At 47.7% G+C, this 21,388-nt stretch overlaps 1 protein-coding gene across 1 annotated transcript in view; it reads right to left on the bottom strand.

Moving 5' to 3' along the window:
- Positions 1-19,062: 19,062 nt before the first annotated feature.
- The window catches only part of LOC140364850 (supervillin-like), a 230,059-nt gene continuing 227,733 nt past the window's right edge, over positions 19,063-21,388 (bottom strand). The window contains 1 exon segment of the mRNA XM_072451235.1: positions 19,063-19,400. Coding sequence (XP_072307336.1) covers positions 19,314-19,400 — 87 coding nt within the window. The 3' untranslated portion in view covers positions 19,063-19,313.

The following is a 21,388-nucleotide window of genomic DNA, read 5'->3' as shown; positions in this document are numbered from 1 at the left end:
ATAATTAATTGTTGTCAATCAAACAAAACCCTATATTTGTTCTACAGAGCTCTCATTAACTAAAATTTAAAACCAGCTGAGTTTAGTTTTACTTATTTCATCAGTTCAGAGCGTCCTCTGAACCGCTTTCTCCCCATTCTCCTGCCTTGTTGACCCCCATTATCTCCCCCTCTCTGCCACGTCATCTGAGCATACTGGAAGTCTCCCTCCAAAATCCTCTTATGACTTTTCCTTTGTCTTTTTACAGTTTGGGGTGATAATTCTGGCATTATGTGTTCTCGGTCGTCTGAGAGAAATGCTACTTGCTTTACAGTCACGGTTAATGTCAAGCTTCTAGAGAAAATTCCTTATTAGATTCCTCCGGACATAAACGTGGTGTTTAAGATTCACCCGTGACTGCAAATTTTAGTTCTCTCAGAATAACGCCTTGTGACCCTTGTATGATTAATTGTGATTCACACTTGTTAGTTAATCACTTATTAATCCTCATTCACACATTCACACTTCTCTCTTACTTACTTCTCTCGTGCACAGCGCTTACATTCACTCATCTTTATGTCAGTAACAACTCGGCATAAGGCTTCATAACTTTCTTTCGGCGAGAAACTTAACTCGTGGTGAGCAATTTAACTCTATACACAAATCTACACAAAGCCAAACAATATTTTTCAGAAATATCAAAAACTAATGCTCCAAAGCCAACAATATTTTTCAGAAATATCAAAAACTAATGCATAAAACGTTTTATGGCTAACTCTTTTTCACACACAAAGTTTTGTCTGACCTTCTTTGTCGCTTGTGTTCTCCTGCTGCTTCGACACGACGCGCTCTCCTCGCGGAGAATGAGGTGCGATGGGCGGCCACGGGAAAAGTGGACTTCCTTCTGCTGTGCACAGACTTTCACTGATTCACCCGTCAATCTCCGCGAAGGGCTGCTGGTCGTCCGGCTCGATAGGACCAGAAAATGTCATGGAATGAGACATACACCAATGCTATTCCGTAACACATCGAGAACACAATTCAACTTAGAATATGAAACGACACAGAAATATCAGACATATGTATGGCAAGCTTGGGAGAAAACGCTGGGCTGTGTCAGCCAAGCCGTTGTAAGGAGCCTGGCTGATCCTCCTGCGTCTCACACCGTTTTTTTCTCATGCTGGTTGGTTTTATTAGATATTCTGGAATAGGCGGGTCACATTTCTCATTGGTCACCCTCACATCAAGGCACTTGGTATTTTTCCGTAGAGATCAAGAATTGGGTAAACATTACCCAGACTCCTCTGGGTTGTCTCCCCCCCTCGGGTAAACGTACTTTGGCCCATCTTTACAACCCCTTCACAAATGCAGTTTGTCACACACCCGTTCTTCTCTGAGACTAATGATGCAGATAAAATATCACTATTATGCAGATAAAATACATCACAGAAATATAATCATATATTCACATTTTATCACAGTGCGCGAGTGTGTGTGTGTGTGTGCGCGAGTGTGTGCATGTGTTATTGTGTGTACGTGTGTGTGCGAGTGTGTGCATGTGTTATTGTGTGAGTGTGTCATTGAGTGTGTGTGTGTGTGTGACAAACTGCATTTGTGAAGGTATCATAAAGATGGGCCAAAGGATGTTTACTTGAGGGGGGGAGACAACCCAGAGGAGTCTGGGTAATGTTTACCCAATTCTTGATCTCTACGGAAAAATACCAAGTGCCTTGATGTGAGGCTGACCAATGAGAAATGTGACCCGCCTATTCCAGAATATCTAATAAAACCAACCAGCATGGGAAAAACGGGGTGAGACACAGGAGGATCACGCAGGCTGCTTACAACAGCCTGCGTGATCAGTCCCCGTGTTTTCTCCCAAGCTTGCCATACAAATGTCTGATGTTTCTGTGTCGTTTCATATTCTAAGTTAAATTGTGTTCTCGATGTGTTACGGAATAGCATCGGTGTTTGTCTAATTCCATGACAGTGTGTGTGTGTGTGTGTGTGTGTGTTTGTGTGTGTGTGTTCGTGTGTGTGTGTGTGTGTGTGCAAGTGTATGAGTGTGTGTGTGTGTGTGTGTGTGTGTGTGTGTGCGAGTGTGTGAGTGTGTGAGTGCGCGAGTGTGTGCACGTGTTTATGAGTGTGTGTGTGTGTGTGCGAGTGTGTGAGTGTGTGTTGGTGTGTGCGAGTGTGTGTTGGTGTGTGCGAGTGTGTGTGTGCGAGTGTGTGGTGTGTGTGGTGTGTGTGTGTGGTGTGTGTGTGTGTGTGTGTGCGCGCGAGGGTGTGCACGTGTTTTGAGTGTGTGTGTGTGTGTGTGTGTGTGTGCGAGTGTGTGTGTGTTTGTGTTTTAGACTGATGTGGTTTAGAGGGACATATGTATTAAGAGGACACAGCGTTTAAATTGTACAAAAGTTTTGTGCTTTAGAATCATAAATAATAGTTTGAGGACAGAAGTTACTGATCCCTTCCATAAGTGGCTGTATTTTGCAGCTGTAATTAATACAAACCAAAAATATCTTTTGGGAACTGTTAAAGCAGTAAAACATGTTCTGTTTCCTTTTATCTGTAGAATGAGCCTGAAGAAAGCCATTCCAACCGGATACATCTCATCTGACCAGGTAGAAATAACCTGATTAGCTCTTTTCATGTGAAATACTTGGCATGACACGCTAGTTTGGAATATTTTTTTATATTAACGGTTTTATTTTCTAAAAAAAAAAACCTCTTGTGAAATAGTTTGAGTGGTTCTTAACATAAACCATTGCTTTGTTTTCACAGTAGTTGGTGGACTTTTCCTCTCAAGCATATCAACGTTGGACACATGCATTGTTTGTCCTGGACCTGTATCGTCCATGACGTGGCTTGGCTGTAAATGCAAAGGTCGGCTCTTAAATGTACAAGACATTAAATACCATTGTGTAATATTTCACACACCCATGTTTATCCACTTGTTTTTCAGGTTGACCAGGAGTTTAGCATAAATCGTGTTTACCACAATCCTCTCAAGACCAAATTAAGGTATTTTAAATAATTTTTTTAACTAACATTGATACAACTTTCTGAATTTGCTGCGGAAAAAGACAAAGATGGAACTGAGAGTTCAGAGATTGATGAAAATACAGTCGATTCACTGTTTGATACAGAATATGTACCAGATTCTGAATTACAAGATGAAGAAGGCGACGATTCAGATGTAAGGCTCCTCCACTCAAAAACTCTCAAACAATTCCGTCAAAAATCGTGGATGGCTCTTCTACTCCCTCAGGACAATCGTTAAATTCTTCTTTGAACGTCAAAGAAGTTGAAGAGATGTCTGGTGTAGAAATGAGCTCTTTAAATTTCTGTTTTATCTGTGGCAAGGGACAAAGAAAAATATCACGACATCTTAAAAGGCACAAGACTCAGAAGTTACTTCTGTTTACAGACAGAAGTAACTTTGATCTTTTTGCTGGCTGTATTGTTGGCTCAGGGAGTGGACAGAAGTCACGATGCACATGAATGTCATGGCCAAGAAAATCCGCCACTTGATCCAACTCATTTTCTTTTAAGTTCAGAACTTGAGATAAAGTGGCATTGTGTTTTCTTAGCTGTGTTGAACACAAATACTCTGGGTATTGGGCTTCAGTTTTTTGAGAAATCCCTCATGCAATCGTGCACGGTGGCAAAGGCGGATAGCGCTCTTGCCTCCCAAGAAGGAGATCATGGGTTCGATTCCCGGACCATCACATGATCCCTCTGGGTGGAGTCTGCATGTTCTCCCCGTGTTACCTTGGGTTCTCTCCGGGTTCTCCGGCTCCTCCCACCGTCCAATCACATGCGTGTGTTCGGTAGAATTGGCAACTCTAAATTGACCCAATAGGTGCTGAAAATTAGCATATTCTGCTACATACACTTAAAACATTGCATCTGGTTTGTCCAATGCTCTGTCCTTAAATAAAATAAATAAATATAAATATAGTAGCTCATGGCTTTGGGTCTCGCAAAGAGAAATGGAATTACACCACATTCTGACCTCAAGAGCACATCTGTGTGGAGGAGTACGGCCACTTTTCTACCCTTCTTCCCCATCATTTCAACTCTGCTGAAGTAGTTGCAGAGCCTTTGTTCAGTTTCAGTTAGTCCATAACTAATGTCTTCATGAAGTCTCATCCCGTCCCGCTCCCTTTTGAAACTTCTCCAGCTCGTCTGCGATTAAACACAATCATTTGTGTGAGGGTTGGGCATAATTCTGTGCATTGGCCTCTTCAAGTTTGCTTCTGTCATTTTCTACATCTTCTTCAAGAGCTTGTGTAGTTTTTGAACATCTTCAGTGAAGGGCAGTGCTAATGGTTTATTGTACTTAACGTTACTCAGTGTGTTCAGAACATTGTGAGAAACATATTCTGACCACTTAGAACTATACAGCTTTTTAAATGTTTCCGTGGACTTTATGAGCTCCTCATCATCGGCCATCAAGGCCTGAAGGATTTTGCAGATCTTATGCAAAGAATGTCCTAGTTTAAGAGCAAGGCCGGGTGTTTTGTATGAGAGACCTTTTTGACAGCTGCTATCACTTTCTGAAAGTTTGGCTGGTTTAACAGAATCTTCAAGGTTGGACAAAGAATAATCCTTTCGTAAGCATAAAAAAGAACGTCCCACTTCCCTGAGTTTCTGTCGTATGGACAAGACCCCACCAAGTATGAATACATGTCTATTATACAGTGACTGGGCAAAAGTCATTTCCCACAACCGAGGCCACTTGGTCCTGCTTCATACTAGAAGCTTCCAGACACCAGTGGAGCTGAACCTGTTTCTACTGTAGTAACTGATATTGAGATTTACTTTAATCAGTGGAGGATAGTAGAAGTACTGTACTTATGTAGCCATTTACAGTAAATATTTTTTTTTTTTTTTTTTTTTCTGTTTGAGACATGTTCAGACAGAATTTGCCTGGAAAGTTTCTATTCTCAAAGTAAATTAAAAAATAAAGGAGAAATGTTCCACGGAAAAATGTCTTTTGTATGTTATGAGATTTAAACTAAATTGCTGCAAAGAGTGAAGTGCTGAGTCCACCAGGTGTAGAGTTACGATCTCTCCCAAAAGAGGCTGATGACAGGATTTAAACGTAGGTCGTCACATCTCACGGGAACGTTTGGGCAGGAGGAGAGACAAATGAAACCAGTTTGTACCAGACATAAAGTCAAACTTATAAAAAAAAAATGCAGTTTCTCACGAAGCATAATTTCCGATTACATTATTTAGAACAAATATCAACAAATTCTTAAATAAATTTTTATGCTTCAATGTTGAAGGACATTTATAAAGGAGTACTGTAGTATCTACACTTTAGTATTGAAATGTACTTGTCCACCAAAGAACTAATTGTTTAGACGTTACATATGTTTTTAGAGCTCAGATTTGAGTTAAAAAGTCTAAACGTTGAGGATAAGTGGTGCTATTTGACCATCAAATGTTGAAAAATGTATTTCTCAAACAGATTTGGCCAATTTGGCATATTAACAAAATGATTCAACCATGAATTCAACACCATATTGTGATATATTCAAATTATGCTGCCTTGCTTAGTACTGTATGTGTGCTTAAAAAGTGACTTTGTAGATTAGTATTTACAAAGTATTTGTAGAGCACATCTCCGGGGCCGGGTCGCGGGGGCAACAGTCTCAGCAGGGACTCCCAGACTTCCTCCTCCCCAGACACTTCACCCAACTCCTCCGGGGGGATATAGTTCGTCCAATGTGTCCTGGGTCTTCCAGGTTGGCATTAGATCAGACCCCAGCTTACTCACGGAAGTCAGAATTCCAACATGGCGGCGAACAAGACCGGTCGCGCTGATAGAGCTCAATCATTTTCTCTCTTGGGTCCAAATCCTCTTGTCCCTAACCCTGTGTATGAAGCGTATCGAGGGCCGCCATATAATTGTTGTCTTTAAAGATAGTGATTTGGGCCGCCACATATTGGATCGTCCCGATAACTTCCGTCCCAATCCCTATATGAATTCTGACTTCCGTGAGTTAGCTGGTGTCTGATCTAGTATTGACCTTCTTCCACGGGGCCTCTTCCCAGTGGGACATGCCCAAAACACCTCCAGGAGGCTCCGGAACAGATACCCGAGCCACCTCAGCTGGCTCTTCTCGACGTGGAGGAGCAGCGGCTCTACTCCGAGCTCCTCCCGTGTGACTGAGCTCCTCACCTTATCTCTAAGGGAGCGCCCAGCCACACGGCGGAGGAATCTCATTTCGACCGCTTGTATCTGCGATCTTGTTCTTTCGGTCATTACCCAAAGCTCATGACCATAGGTGAGGTCAGAACGTAGACCGACCGGTAAATAGAGAGCTTTGCCTTTCGGCTCAGCTCCTTCTTTACCACAACGGTCCGATGCAGCGACTGCATCACTGCAGCCGCTGCACCGATCCGCCTGTCGATCTCACGCTCCATCCTTCACTCACTCGGCTCAAACCGTCCCAGTGCAGCTGCAGGTCCGGGTTTGATGGAGCCATCAGGACAACATCGTCTGCAAACAGCAGAGATGAGATCCTGTGGTCCCCAAACCGGACACCCTCCGACCCCTGACCACACCCTCCGACCCGTGACCACACCCTCTGACCCTTGACTGCGCCTAGAAATTCTGTCCATAAAAACTATGAACAGAGCCGGGGGCAGCCCTGGCAGAGTCCAACATGCACTGGGAACAGATCTGACTTACTGCAGTGAACACAGCTCCTGCTCCGGTCATACAGGGTGGACCGCCCTGAGCAAAGGGCCCGGGGAGGCTGAGGAGTGTGATCCCTCTGATAGACAGCCCTACAACATCCAGAGACTTTAGGTCCTCAGGGCGGATCTCATCCACCCCCGGAGCCACTGAGGAGTAACAACCTCAGTGACTTGAGCTTGGGGAATGGACGAGCCAGCCTCTGAGTCCCCGGTCTCTGCTTCCTCTTCAGGAGACGTGACTGAGGGATTAAGGAGATCCTCAAAGTATTCTTTTCACCGTCCGACGACATCCCCAGTCGAGGTCAGCAGGCCTCCACCCGCACCGTAAACGGTGTTGGCGAGACACTGCTTCCTCCTCCTGAGGCACTGGACGGTTTACTCAATAATTTTCATATTTATATTTAAAAGGGCACCATCTGAAGCTAACATTAATACCTACTCGGTCTCATTCTCTGAAGAACACGATTCATTGACCGACAATCATAATTCTATTTAGATCAATACAAAGGCTCTATAAACCAGGATGGTTTTGTGTGGTTTAATAAACAAAGATATAAAATCAATCAATGACACATTTGGTTCCACAGGCTGTGCCTGGGCTCGACATAGTTAGAAGAAATGCTGGTGTAAGAATTAGGTTTTAATTGGTTCTGGGGAATAATTCAAGGGAACCTGTCTTTAAATGCCACTCTGTAAATATCAGCCACTCTCAGGTCTCACGTGTCCAAGGAAGATGTGGAGCGAGGCCTCCCACGTCTTTGCGTTCTCAGAGTCCTTTGCGTCCTTTGAGCTCTCCAGGGTGCTGATGCTCGAGCAGGTTTAGCATTCGGAGAGTTTGATGAGTTGAATTGTGCATTTTTCGATGAATAGATGTTCAGGTTGTTTGGTGAAAGCCAAGTTTGGAAGACAATGCAGCCTCCCTGGTGGGGGAGGGGCCCCGCGGGGGTCCCCGACCCAGTGTGTCGTCCTGGCAGGTCACGTGCCGGCGAAAGAAGAGAGAGAGAGAGCAGAACTGAGTCTGCTCTTTTATTGACCTGGGAGGAATGGCCTACTGGGAGTGGCTTTAACTCTTGGTCAAACTTATTCTCAGTTTGAGCAAATTTAACTCAAACCAGCAAAAATGACATGTGACCATAATAAAATACACAACATTCTCATTGAACACACATCAATAGCAGGTAATGAGAAAGTACATGAAGTACGACATGAACACACTTCAAACCAGTTCAACGAAACTAAAACATGATTTAGTCACAAGTTTAGATCACACAGTCAGCATCAAGTTGGTTTAGATGTGAAATATAGTCATTAAGAAACTTAGTCCTGTGGAATGTCTCTTATCAGATCCAGGGGGAGGGGCTCCGGGGAGGACAGTGTCCTCTCCGTGGGGGGACGTTCCTTTACACCCAACACTAGCTTTGATTTCTGCAACAGTGTGTTGAGCTGTGAAAATGTGCTGTCTTTCAAAGGTCTTTTGGGACATATGGGTCCCCTACAGTAGAGAAGTGGAGCGTCCAGCCCCTCTCGAGGAGATGGTTCCAGAGCCCAGACTGTGCTGGAGGTGAGGCCGACTATATCGATATCGCTCAACCTCGATAAGCTCAGGCTTCTCCCCCAGCGAGGTGACATTCCATGTCCCCAGAGTTAGTCTCTGTGTCTGGAGATCTGGACGTCAAGGCCCCTGCCGTCAACTGCCGCCCACATCATACTTTTAAGACTGACTTGACAAATATAGAGCACAAATATTTATCGTTCAAAAATTGAAATAGTTTTATGGGGCAGAAATGGCTTTTAATGCTTCAACCGCGGTCGTAAAATCAGTGACGTCACAGCGGTAACATGCTGTACCCTCATTGTTCTCATCTGAAATGTGCTAAACAGAGCGGAATTTACGTTTTATACGATGAATCTTGCAATAACACGAGATGTGAAGCACTGCACTGCTCTCAAGAGGGAAGCGGGCTCTTTGAGGGGCCCAAACGGAAGAGGAGAGGACGTCTTTGGACATAATTTGTCCCGGACTAAACAAATGTTTTGGAATTCCAGCTCGGCGATGTGTGGCAAGTCTGGTCCAGTGCTACCGACATTTCACAGAGGACAGTTTCCAAAACCTCGTGAAATACTGACTTAGATATTCGTAAAAGTAAGATATTTTCATCAAGGCAGTTGTCTGTGCTTTTTGTAGCCGCCGTATGCGGCTGTCTGACTGAAGCTGTGTGCATGATGGTGTGTTGTTGACGGCGAGAGTGCTCACTTTATGCATATTACTGGTTGTAATAATTATACCAGGAAGTTGAATGGACCGGTGTGAGTCTGCTGCGCTGGAGGGCACTCACACCGGGCTCTCGCCTCCCGCCGCGCTTTCACCGGGCTCACCGTGCTGCCTGGAATACTTTGTTTTTCGTCGGTGACTTCGGGATTTACCTCGCGCCTCACTGACACTCGGCGGCGTCTGTGGATTCTAGTGGTGCTGAAAGGCGACGGCGATGGTCTAGATTCGCATTCTGGCTCCGCCCCGAGATGGAAACACTGATTCCGGTGTTCGCCGCGCTGTGGATATTCCGGTGCAACACTACGACGAGCACAGACTCCATCAGCCACATCAGTGAGCAGCAGCAGCACGGGCACTTCAGAGAATGAGACTATCGGACTTGTGAATCTTTGGACTTGTGGAACCGTTTGACTAGTAATTTGCAGTTTTGAACTAGTACAGTAAGGAACCTCGTCAACATTGTATTTCACATAATTTCATGGGAAATATTCCAGCTTTACACGCACCATTCAGAAAGTCTGTTGATGTCCAGTCGCCATCTCATTCTCGTCTCCTCATCATCATTCTCATCCGCTCTATTTTCATGTTCTGACGAGGCGTCAGGCTCAAATATATGAGGCAGCAGCTGCAGGACCTATTCTTCAACTGGATGCTGTTCATCATCCGTTGAAATCCTCTCACTTGAGGATTCACTTGTATTTTGGTCACGATCGCTGTCCATTTCAGTATAAATATCCTCAGTGTTGCAGGACAATGTCCCGGAGTGACGTCACATTTGCGGGTTAGGTGAAGGCAGCAGTAAAAGAGCCTAATTTTTAATTCACGGCTCAAACATCGTCTCATGGGACAAAGACGACATTTGATTTATGCAGAGCAGTCGTTTTTTGGACGTCTATTAGTTATTGTTTGTTCTGTTTTCTCTCATGATCTGTGTTTGTTGTTATGAATAATTGTCATTACAGCCGAGTGTGAAGCAGACCCTCCAGGAGGAGGAGGAGTCCTGGAGTGGAGGAGGAGTCCTGGAGTGGAGGAAGTACCTCTGGGACAATTGACTGTCCCAGTGAAGATAACGTCAGACACACAAAACGGCTCAGACTTTAGACTCAGCGTCAGTTCCATCATGTGAGGCCTGAATGTGGGAGAAAAGGTTTGTGGGAAACTGAATGAATAAAACAAAGAGCGCAGGAGGAGCGCAGGAGGAGGCATAGGAGGAGCAGGAGGAGCGTAGGAGAAGCGTAGGAGGAGGAGCAGGAGGAGCGCTGGTGGAGCGTAGGAGGAGCACAGGAGGAGCGTAGGAGGAGCGCAGGAGGAGCGTAGGAGGAGCAGAGCAGGAGGAGCGTAGGAGGAGCGCAACAGGAGCAGGATGAGTGCAGGAGGAACGTAGGAGGAGCGCAGGAGGAATGCAGCAGGAGCAGGAGGAGCGTAGGAGGAGCTCAGGAGGAGGAGCGTAGGAGAAGCATAGGAGGAGGAGCGTAGGAGGAGCGCAGGAGGAGGAGCGTAGGAGGAGCTCAGGAGGAGGAGCGTAGGAGAAGCATAGGAGGAGGAGCGTAGGAGGAGCGCAGGAGGAGGAGCGTAGGAGGAGCATGGCAGGAGCAGGAGGAGCGTAGGAGGAGCGTAGGAGGAGCAGCAGGAGGAGCGCTAATGGAGCGTAGGAGGAGCGCAGGAGGAGCAGGAGGAGCGCAGCAGGAGCAGGAGGAGCGTAGGAGGAGCATAGGAGGAGCAGGAGGAGCGTAGGAGGAGCATAGGAGGGGAGCAGGAGGAGCGCAACAGTAGCAGGAGGAGCACAGGAGGAGGGTAGGAGGAGCGCAACAGGAGGAGCGCAGGAGGAACGGAGGAGGAGCAGAGGAGGAGCGCAGGAGGAGGAGCGCAGGAGGAGCGTAGGAGGAGCGCAGGAGGAGGAGCGCAGGAGGAGGAGCGCAGGAGGAGGAGCGCAGGAGGAGGAGCGTAGGAGGAGCGCAGCAGGAGCAGGAGGAGCGCAGCAGGAGCAGGAGGATCTTAGGAGGAACGCAGGAGGAGCAGCGTAGGAGGAGCGCAGGATGAGTGTAGGAGGAGCAAAGGAGGGGAGCAGGATGAGTGTAGGAGGAGCAAAGGAGGGGAGCAGGAGGAGCGCTGGAGGGTAGGAGGAGCGCAGGAGGAGGCACATAGGGCACCTAGAGCACCTAGAGCACCTAGAGCACCTACAGCACCTACAGCACCTACAGCACCTAGAGCACCTAGAGCACCTAGAGCACCTAGAGCACCTACAGCACCTACAGCACCTAGAGCACCTACAGCACCTACAGCACCTAGAGCACCTACAGCACCTAGAGCACCTACAGCACCTACAGCACCTACAGCACCTAGAGCACCTACAGCACCTACAGCACCTAGAGCACCTACAGCACCTACCTACTTTCAGAAAAGTCGGATATAGCGGCAATTCTTACCTATTTATGGGTCATAGACTTTTTCTAATTTGAAGACTCTTCAGTGTTTTTAAAACACGTTGAAGCTGTAGCGTCGCTCGTGACCGTCTGGACCAATCAGAGCGCGAGGAGGTGAAGTGAACCGGCCCAAATGCCACGACTGAGCTACAGGCATAAAACTATGATCCATGAGTTTAATAACTGAACAAATCATGGAACTAATGACCACCACGGATCTGAGGGCCCCTGAGGGCCCCTGAGGGCCGCGGATCTACTGCTCAGAAGCGATGTCTTGAAATGTTTCTGCCTGAAAAACTAAATCACCTAATAAATGCTGTGGAAATGGAATGTTTTGCCAGTTATAACTATTGGATGTTACGTTTCAGTGTTTTCTCTGTGACACAGACAAGAAACCTAAACACGGACTTAATCATGACTTTAGCATGTTTTGTGGATAAACATGTGAATACATTTGACATGTTGAGAATGATATGATTAAAAATCCATAATTTAAGAAATCATTGTTAGATCAAACATTCCATGAACTTGAATAAGGACCAGAATTATTTCCATTGACAGTGAAAATGTTTCTTAAAACCAGTAGTTTAATATTTCACTTTATCTCACACTGCTCTGCTCTAGTAACTCTCTCTGATTGGTCAGTACGATCACATGGTACGCAAACCGGACGCAGACTTACGTCACTTCTGGGCTGCAGTGTCCGAAGAGCTAAAGGCTAAAGGCTAAAGGCTAACTGGCGACATGCGCTACTGAGCAGCTCTCATTGACTTGAATGGGCGGCCATCTTGGCTGCTGGGGCTCGGGCGGAGTATCCAGTTCTGTGAGAGGGTTGGTGGGAGGAGCCGGCTGGGGGACATTCGGGGCCCTCATTACAAAAGGACCTTCTACTGTCAGGGTTTGGTTCATGTTCTATGAGTGTCAAACTCATTTGGGCCCAACATAACGTAAAACATAAAACTATTAGAAATATAAGAAATAAATATCTTTATAAAGTCTACGCTGTTTTGAAGCAATTACTGGATCGATTAAAAACTGAAATGTATTTAGAAAAACAAGTGTGATTTGTTTCAGCACCTCTGGAGAGGAGAATCCGACCGATAGTCGAACCTCGGATTCAGGAGGAGCAGAGTGGTTTTCGTCCCGGTCGTGGAACACTGGACCAGCTCTATACCCTCCATCGGGTGCTCGAGGGTTCATGGGAGTTTGCCCAACCAGTCGACATGTGCTTTGAGGATCTGGAGAAGGCTTTCGACCGTGTCCCTCGGGGTGTCCTTTGGGGGGTGCTCCGGGAGTACGGGGTCTGGGGCCCTTTGCTCAGGGCTGTCCGGTCCCTGTATGACCGGAGCAGGAGCTGTGTTCGCATTGCCGGCAGTAAGTCAGACCTGTTCCCAGTGCATGTTGGACTCCGCCAGGGCTGCCCTTTGTCACCGGTTCTGTTCATAGTTTTTATGGACAGAATTTCTAGGCGCAGTCAGGGGTCGGAGGGTGTGGTCAGGGGTCGCAGGGTGTGGTCATGGGTCAGAGGGTGTGGTCAGAGGTCGGAGGGTGTGGTCATGGGTCAGAGGGTGTGGTCAGGGGTCGGAGGGTGTGGTCAGGGGTCGGAGGGTGTCCGGTTTGGGGACCACAGGATTACATCTCTGCTGTTTACAGACGATGTTGTCCTGATGGCTCCATCATCACCCGGACCTGCAGCTGCACTGGGACGGTTTGCAGCCGAGTGTGAAGCGGCTGGGATGAGAATCAGTATCTCCAAATCCGAGGCCATGGTTCTCAACCGGAAAAAGGTGGCTTGCCCTCTCCAGGTGGGTGGGGTGTCCTTGCCCCAAGTGGAGGAGTTCAAGTATCTCGGGGTGTTGTTCACGAGTGAGGGAAGGATGGAGCGTGAGATCGACAGGCGGATCGGTGCAGCAGCTGCAGTGATGCAGTCGCTGCATCGGACCGTTGTGGTGAAGAAGGAGCTGAGCTGAAAGGCAAAGCTCTCGATTTACCGGTCGGTCTACGTTCTGACCTCACCTATGGTCATGAGCTTTGGGTAATGACCCAAAGGACAAGATCGCGGATACAAGCGGTCGAAATGAGTTTCCTCCGCCGTGTGGCTGGGCGCTGCCTTAGAGATAAGGTGAGGAGCTCGGCCACACGGGGGGAGCTCTGAGTAGAGCCGCTGCTCCTCCACGTCGAGAGGAGCCAGCTGAGGTGGCTCGGGCATCTGTTCCGGAGCCTCCTGGGCGCCTCCCTCGGGAGTGGGGAGGTGTTTCAGGCATGTCCCACCGGGAAGAGGCCCCGGGGAAGACCCAGGACACACTGCAGAGACTATGTCTCTCGGCTGGCCTGGGAACGCCTCGGGATCCCCCCGGAGGAGTTAGAGGAAGTGTCTGGGGAGAGGAAGTCTGGGAGTCCCTGCTCAGACTGCTGCCCCCGCGACCCGGCCCCGGATAAAGCGGAAGAAGATGGATGGATGGATGGAAGTGTAATTTCACCAACACCGAGCTTCAGTTTATGAGCATCACAACTTCAGAGATAATCTACAGTTCTACAGAGAGAAACATTTGACTTTATAACAACAAAAACTTCTCAATATCTAAAAAACCTTTTAAATGTACTAACATATCCACGTCTGTGTAGTTCACTGTAGTCGCCTGTAGTCTATAGTCGCCTGTAGTCTGTAGTCGCCTGTAGTCGCCTGTAGTCTGTAGTTGCCTGTAGTCGCCTGTAGTCGCCTGTAGTCTATAGTAGTCTGTAGTCGCCTGTAGTCGTCTGTAGTCGCCTGTAGTCGCCTGTAGTCGCCTGTAGTCTGTAGTCGCCTGCAGTCGCCTGTAGTCGCCTGTAGTTGCCTGTAGTCTATAGTCGTCTATAGTCGCCTGTAGTCGCCTGTAGTCGCCTGTAGTCTGTAGTCGCCTGTAGTCTGTAGTCGCCTGTAGTCTGTAGTCACCTGTAGTCGCCTGTAGTTGCCTGTAGTCTATAGTCGTCTATAGTTGCCTGTAGTCGCCTGTAGTCTGTAGTCGCCTGTAGTCGCCTGTAGTGTGTAGTCGCCTGTAGTGTGTAGTCGCCTGTAGTCGCCTGTTCACCTGAACTGACTCAGCACTAAATACAAACACACGTGGAGCATTTAAGGAGGTTAAGTTACACCTTCAGTGCATGAGCCAGTGTTACATCAAACTAAACTCTTTTGTCAAATCGTGGGCCAAATATTATGTACAAAATAAAACAATAAAAAATATAAGAAATAAATAGCTTTTTTACAGCCGTAATAGTTGTGGAGGTGAAAGACTGAGTCCATGTTCAGCAGCAGCAGGAACAGGAACATGGACTTTTGATGTGATTTATGATGTGAAATGTTCATATCACAGACATGTTTATAGTCACATTAGTGTGTGTCAGTCACATTAGTGTGTTCAGTCACATTAGTGTGTGTCAGTCACATTAGTGTGTCAGTCACATTAGTGTGTTCAGTCACATTAGTGTGTCAGTCACATTAGTGTGTTCAGTCACATTAGTGTGTTCACAGTCACATTAGTGTGTTCACAGTCACATTAATGTGTTCACAGTCACATTAGTGTGTCACAATCACATTAGTGTGTCACAGTCACATTAGTGTGTTCAGTCACATTAGTGTGTTCAGTCACATTAGTGTGTTCACAGTCACATTAGTGTGTTCACAGTCACATTAATGTGTTCAGTCACATTAGTGTGTTCAGTCACATTAGTGTGTTCACAGTCACATTAGTGTGTGTCAGTCACATTAGTGTGTTCAGTCACATTAGTGTGTGTCAGTCACATTAGTGTGACACAGTCACGTTAGTGTGTGTCAGTCACATTAGTGTGACACAGTCACGTTAGTGTGTTCACAGTCACATTAGTGTGTTCACAGTCACATTAGTGTGTCACAGTCACATTAGTGTGTTCACAGTCACATTAGTGTGTTCACAGTCACATTAGTGTGACACAGTCACATTAGTGTGTCACAGTCACAATAGTGTTCACAGTCACATTAGTGTGTTCACAGTCACATTAGTGTGTTCACAGTCACATTAGTGTGTCACAGTCACATTAGTGTGTCACAGTCACATTAGTGTGTTCAGTCACATTAGTGTGTTCACAGTCACATTAGTGTGTACACAGTCACATTAGTGTGTCACAGTCACGTTAGTGTGTTCAGTCACATTAGTGTGTTCAGTCACATTAGTGTGACACAGTCACGTTAGTGTGTGTCACAGTCACGTTAGTGTGTTCACAGTCACATTAGTGTGTCACAGTCACATTAGTGTGTTCACAGTCACATTAGTGTGTTCACAGTCACAATAGTGTGTTCACAGTCACATTAGTGTGTTCACAGTCACATTAGTGTGTTCACAGTCACATTAGTGTGTTCACAGTCACATTAGTGTGTTCACAGTCACATTAGTGTGTTCACAGTCACATTAGTGTGTTCACAGTCACATTAGTGTGTCACAGTCACATTAGTGTGTTCACAGTCACACAATAGTGTGTTCACAGTCACATTAGTGTGTTCACAGTCACATTAGTGTGTACACAGTCACATTAGTGTGTTCACAGTCACATTAGTTTGACACAGTCACATTAGTGTGTTCACAGTCACATTAGTGTGTTCAGTCACATTAGTGTGTCACAGTCACATTAGTGTGTCACAGTCACATTAGTGTGTTCACAGTCACATTAGTGTGTACACAGTCACATTAGTGTGTCACAGTCACATTAGTGTGTTCACAGTCACATTAGTGTGTACACAGTCACATTAGTGTGTCACAGTCACATTAGTGTGTTCAGTCACATTAGTGTGTTCACAGTCACATTAGTGTGTTCACAGTCACAGTGTGTTCACAGGTTCAGGTTTGTAGAGGATGTTTTCATCACAGAAGTTAGTTTTCTTGTTGTTAGCTCCACATTAGCTCCACTTTTAGCACAGCTCTAACATCCACAAAACCTTTCTTTCTTCCACGTGTTTCCTAAACCACATATCTGTCCTCGCTCAGACCTCTGCTCTGAGGTGTTAAAGTGCTGTAAAGTGCTGTAAAGTGCTGTGAAGTGCGCAAACACATGTCGTTACTTCTCATCACTTCTCCCTCGGCAGTACACCCAGCAGTGCAGAGCCGCGCGGGGGAGGGGTGACAACCAGCTGCATTGTGGGACGTGTAGTTTTAGCGATAAAAACTGTTACAGATGTAACCACGGTTCTATGAATAGATTGATTTTTTTTTTTTAAATATATGAATTCGAAATGTTCAGCGGGCCGGATTAAAACGTCTGGCGGGCCGGATGTGGCCCGCGGGCCTTTTGTTTGACACATGTGGTCTAGAGTCTCACACTCGCTTCACTGATGTCGAATTGACCATAAAGATAACACAAAACACAAGAAACGAGCAACAAGAGGGAAAACACGGAAAAACCATCCCACTGTGTTTAGAACTCTGTGTTTGGGCCTCGGGACTCTGTGTTGGGCCTCGGGACTCTGTGTTGGGCCTCGGGGCTCTGTGTTGGGCCTCAGGACTGTGTTTGGGCCTCAGGGCTCTGTGTTGGGCCTCAAGACTCTGTGTTTGGGCCTCAGGACTGTGTTTGGGCATCAGGGGTCTGTGTTTGGGCCTCAGGGCTCTGTGTTGGGCCTCAGGACTCTGTGTTGGGCCTCAGGGCTCTGTGTTGGGCCTCAGGGCTCTGTGTTGGGCCTCACGGCTCTGTGTTTGGGCCTCAGGACTGTGTTTGGGCCTCAGGGGTCTGTGTTGGGCCTCAGGGGTCTGTGATGGGCCTCAGGACTCTGTGTTTGGGCCTCAGGGGTCTGTGTTGGGCCTCAGGGGTCTGTGTTGGGCCTCAGGACTCTGTGTTTGGGCCTCAGGGGTCTGTGTTGGGCCTCAGGGGTCTGTGTTGGGCCTCAGGACTCTGTGTTTGGGCCTCAGGACTCTGTGTTTGGGCCTCAGGGGTCTGTGTTGGGCCTCAGCTCTCTCTGGAGCCTCCTCCTGCAGCAGTGAAAAAGGCCCTTACATAAAAATGGACGACACAAAAGAGGATGATCAAGGACTGGACTGACGTTATACTGGACGTTCATGAAATGGAAAAGATGACATTCAAACTTTATTTGAAAATTGATTAATTTGACAAACTTTGGTGTTAACACATGTATTTTATAAAATCACATGCATTTTGTTGGCAATAATATACAGTTCCTAAATTTCCATGTACTGTATTTCTACGGCAGATTTTACTGTTGCCACGGTAACACTGTATGAAATAGATGGTCACATTGGCTATTGTGTTCAATATACCAAGGAGGATGGGTGTGCCAAATTTTAACTGTCCACGACACCATGAGACCACACCCCCTCCCCCACTGTGGCCACCTCTGCCAACCAAACAGGAACAGGAGGTAAACAGACCATTTTGGAAATCCAACCCGCGAAAAGCTGCTGGACCAGACGGTGTCACTCCTGCCACCTTAAGACACTGTGCAGGCGAGCTGGCCCCTGTCTTCACTGGCATTTTTAACACCTCCTGGAGTCATGCCATGTCCCAGCTTCAAGTCGTCCATCATTGTCCCTGTCCCCAAAAAACCCCGGATCACTGGACTTAATGACTACAGACCTGTGGCTCTGACGTCTGTCATGAAGTCATCTGAGCACCTGGTCCACCCCCACCTCAAGTCCCTCACCTCCCCCCCTGCTGGACCCCCTGCAGTTCACCTACAGAGCCAACAGGACTCCATCAACCTGGCTCTCCACTTCACCTGCAGCACCTGGACTCCCCAGGAACCTACACCAGGATCCTGTTTGTGGACTTCAGCTCTGCATCAACACCACCTCCTGCTCTGCTCCAGGACAAGCTCTCCCAGCTCAACGTGCCTGACTCCACCTGCAGGGGGAGCACTGACTCCACCATGGGGCTCATCTGGGACGGGGATGAGTCTGTCTACAGGAGGTGGAGCGGCTGGTGTCCTGGTGCAGCAGGAACAACCTGGAGTTCAACGCCCAGAAGACAGTGGAGGTGATCGTGGACTTCAGGAAAGTCACAGCCCCCCCCCTCACTATCACAGACTCCCCCAACTCCACTGAGGACTCCTCCACCTCCTCTGCACCACCATGCTGTAGTTCCTGCAGCAGCTGAGGAAAGCAAAGCTGCCAGTGGAGATGATGGTGCAGTTCTACACAGCCATCGAGTCCATCCTCACCTCCTCCATCACTGTGTGGTACGCTGGAGCCACAGCCAGGGACAAACAGAGACTACAGCGGCCTCTGCTGAGAAGGTGATCGACCTGTACGTCTCCAGGTCTTAGTCAAAATGTGGCGAAAAACCTAATTTTGCCTCATTGCGCTGAACATCTCATTAAATCAAATTAGATTTGAACAAATACTTCTGTAACATCCATGAAAAAACTTGTTGAGTCCAAAATTGGGAAGTTTGGGATGTGTAGGTGCTACTTTAAGTCTGTGGGAGAAACATGCATTTAGAGGAAACAGGCTTTGAAGTCACAATATCCCAGTGAATCTATGGATGAAGTGGATTCTGATGGTCAGATAATGGTCAGATGATGGTCTGATGGTCTGATGGTCAGATGATGGTCGGTCAGATTGGACCAGTTTGTTTTTGTTCTATAGAGAGCAAACTGAGAACTAAAAAACTAAAACAAAACTGGAAAAATAATGACTTTTGTTTGATATAATACTTCAATAAACCTTTATTTCTGTTTTACATCAACGTCTAGAAACTGTACACAAAGCAAGGCACATCAGGTCATGTGAGCCCTGGAGCAGCAACATTCAGCATCTCTATTTACAAGCTCTATATTTCACATGTCATTTTATTATAATATCGGCACATTTTATTTAGGTTCTGCTTTTAAAAACTATGCATTTAACAGAAATATAAATATTGAGAATGCACAGAGAGAAGAGATGGAGGACACCGGTCAAAGTGGACACTCAGAACAGTCCTTTGTTCTTCTTCAGGCTGACCTGCTTCCAGCTCGGTAAGTCGTGGAACTCGTCTCTGCTCATGTCCAGCGCTCTCTGCAACAAACGCCACAGAAAACAAGCATTTTCAGTGTTCGCACGCGCACAGACACAGACACAGACACAGACACAGACACAGACACAGACACAGACACAGACACAGACACAGACACAGACACAGACACAGACACAGACACCTATCCAGAGTAGAAATGCATTGATATAACTTAGACAAACTTCAGTCAGAGGGTTACAATAGTCATCAGCGTCATCTTTGGGTTATATAGCGCTCCTGAATAAAAGCCGCGGCAATGACATTTTCAAAGAAAAAAACAAATTGTACGTATACGGGCTGCACCTGTCAATACGTTGCACCCGTCAAGCCGCAGGTGCCACGTTGTGACATGAGATATATATTATACAAATTAGACGCACCGATGTAATGACAGCAGGTTTAAAGCGTGGAGAAAAGTAGCGGCTGCAGGACACAAGTCTGATCCACGCTGCAGGACACAAGTCTGATCCACGCTGCAGGACACAGGTCTGATCCACGCTGCAGGACACAGGTCTGATCCACGCTGCAGGACACAGGTCTGATCCACGCTGCAGGACACAAGTCTGATCCACGCTGCAGGACACAGGTCTGATCCACGCTGCAGGACACAGGTCTGATCCACGCTGCAGGACACAGGTCTGATCCACGCTGCAGGACACAAGTCTGATCCACGCTGCAGGACACAGGTCTGATCCACGCTGCAGGACACAGGTCTGATCCACGCTGCAGGACACAGGTCTGATCCACGCTGCAGGACACAGGTCTGATCCACGCTGCAGGACACAGGTCTGATCCACGCTGCAGGACACAGGTCTGATCCACGCTGCAGGACACAGGTCTGATCCACGCTGCAGGACACAAGTCTGATCCACGCTGCAGGACACAGGTCTGATCCACGCTGCAGGACACAGGTCTGATCCACGCTGCAGGACACAGGTCTGATCCACGCTGCAGGACACAGGTCTGATCCACGCTGCAGGACACAGGTCTGATCCACGCTGCAGGACACAGGTCTGATCCACGCTGCAGGACACAGGTCTGATCCACGCTGCAGGACACAGGTCTGATCCACGCTGCAGGACACAAGTCTGATCCACGCTGCAGGACACAAGTCTGATCCACGCTGCAGGACACAGGTCTGATCCACGCTGCAGGACACAGGTCTGATCCACGCTGCAGGACACAGGTCTGATCCACGCTGCAGGACACAGGTCTGATCCACGCTGCAGGACACAGGTCTGATCCACGCTGCAGGACACAGGTCTGATCCACGCTGCAGGACACAGGTCTGATCCACGCTGCAGGACACAAGTCTGATCCACGCTGCAGGACACAGGTCTGATCCACGCTGCAGGACACAGGTCTGATCCACGCTGCAGGACACAAGTCTGATCCACGCTGCAGGACACAAGTCTGATCCACGCTGCAGGACACAAGTCTGATCCACGCTGCAGGACACAGGTCTGATCCACGCTGCAGGACACAAGTCTGATCCACGCTGCAGGACACAAGTCTGATCCACGCTGCAGGACACAGGTCTGATCCACGCTGCAGGACACAGGTCTGATCCACGCTGCAGGACACAGGTCTGATCCACGCTGCAGGACACAAGTCTGATCCACGCTGCAGGACACAGGTCTGATCCACGCTGCAGGACACAGGTCTGATCCACGCTGCAGGACACAAGTCTGATCCACGCTGCAGGACACAAGTCTGATCCACGCTGCAGGACACAAGTCTGATCCACGCTGCAGGACACAAGTCTGATCCACGCTGCAGGACACAGGTCTGATCCACGCTGCAGGACACAAGTCTGATCCACGCTGCAGGACACAAGTCTGATCCACGCTGCAGGACACAGGTCTGATCCACGCTGCAGGACACAGGTCTGATCCACGCTGCAGGACACAAGTCTGATCCACGCTGCAGGACACAAGTCTGATCCACGCTGCAGGACACAGGTCTGATCCACGCTGCAGGACACAGGTCT

The sequence above is a fragment of the Eucyclogobius newberryi genome, unplaced genomic scaffold (genome assembly GCF_026437365.1).
Source record: "Eucyclogobius newberryi isolate DKJ021-1_F unplaced genomic scaffold, fEucNew1.0.hap1 SCAF_18, whole genome shotgun sequence".
Lineage (NCBI taxonomy): Eukaryota > Metazoa > Chordata > Actinopteri > Gobiiformes > Gobiidae > Eucyclogobius > Eucyclogobius newberryi.
Note: the sequence above shows the minus strand (reverse complement) of the source record. Positions and strands in the feature narration are given on the sequence as shown.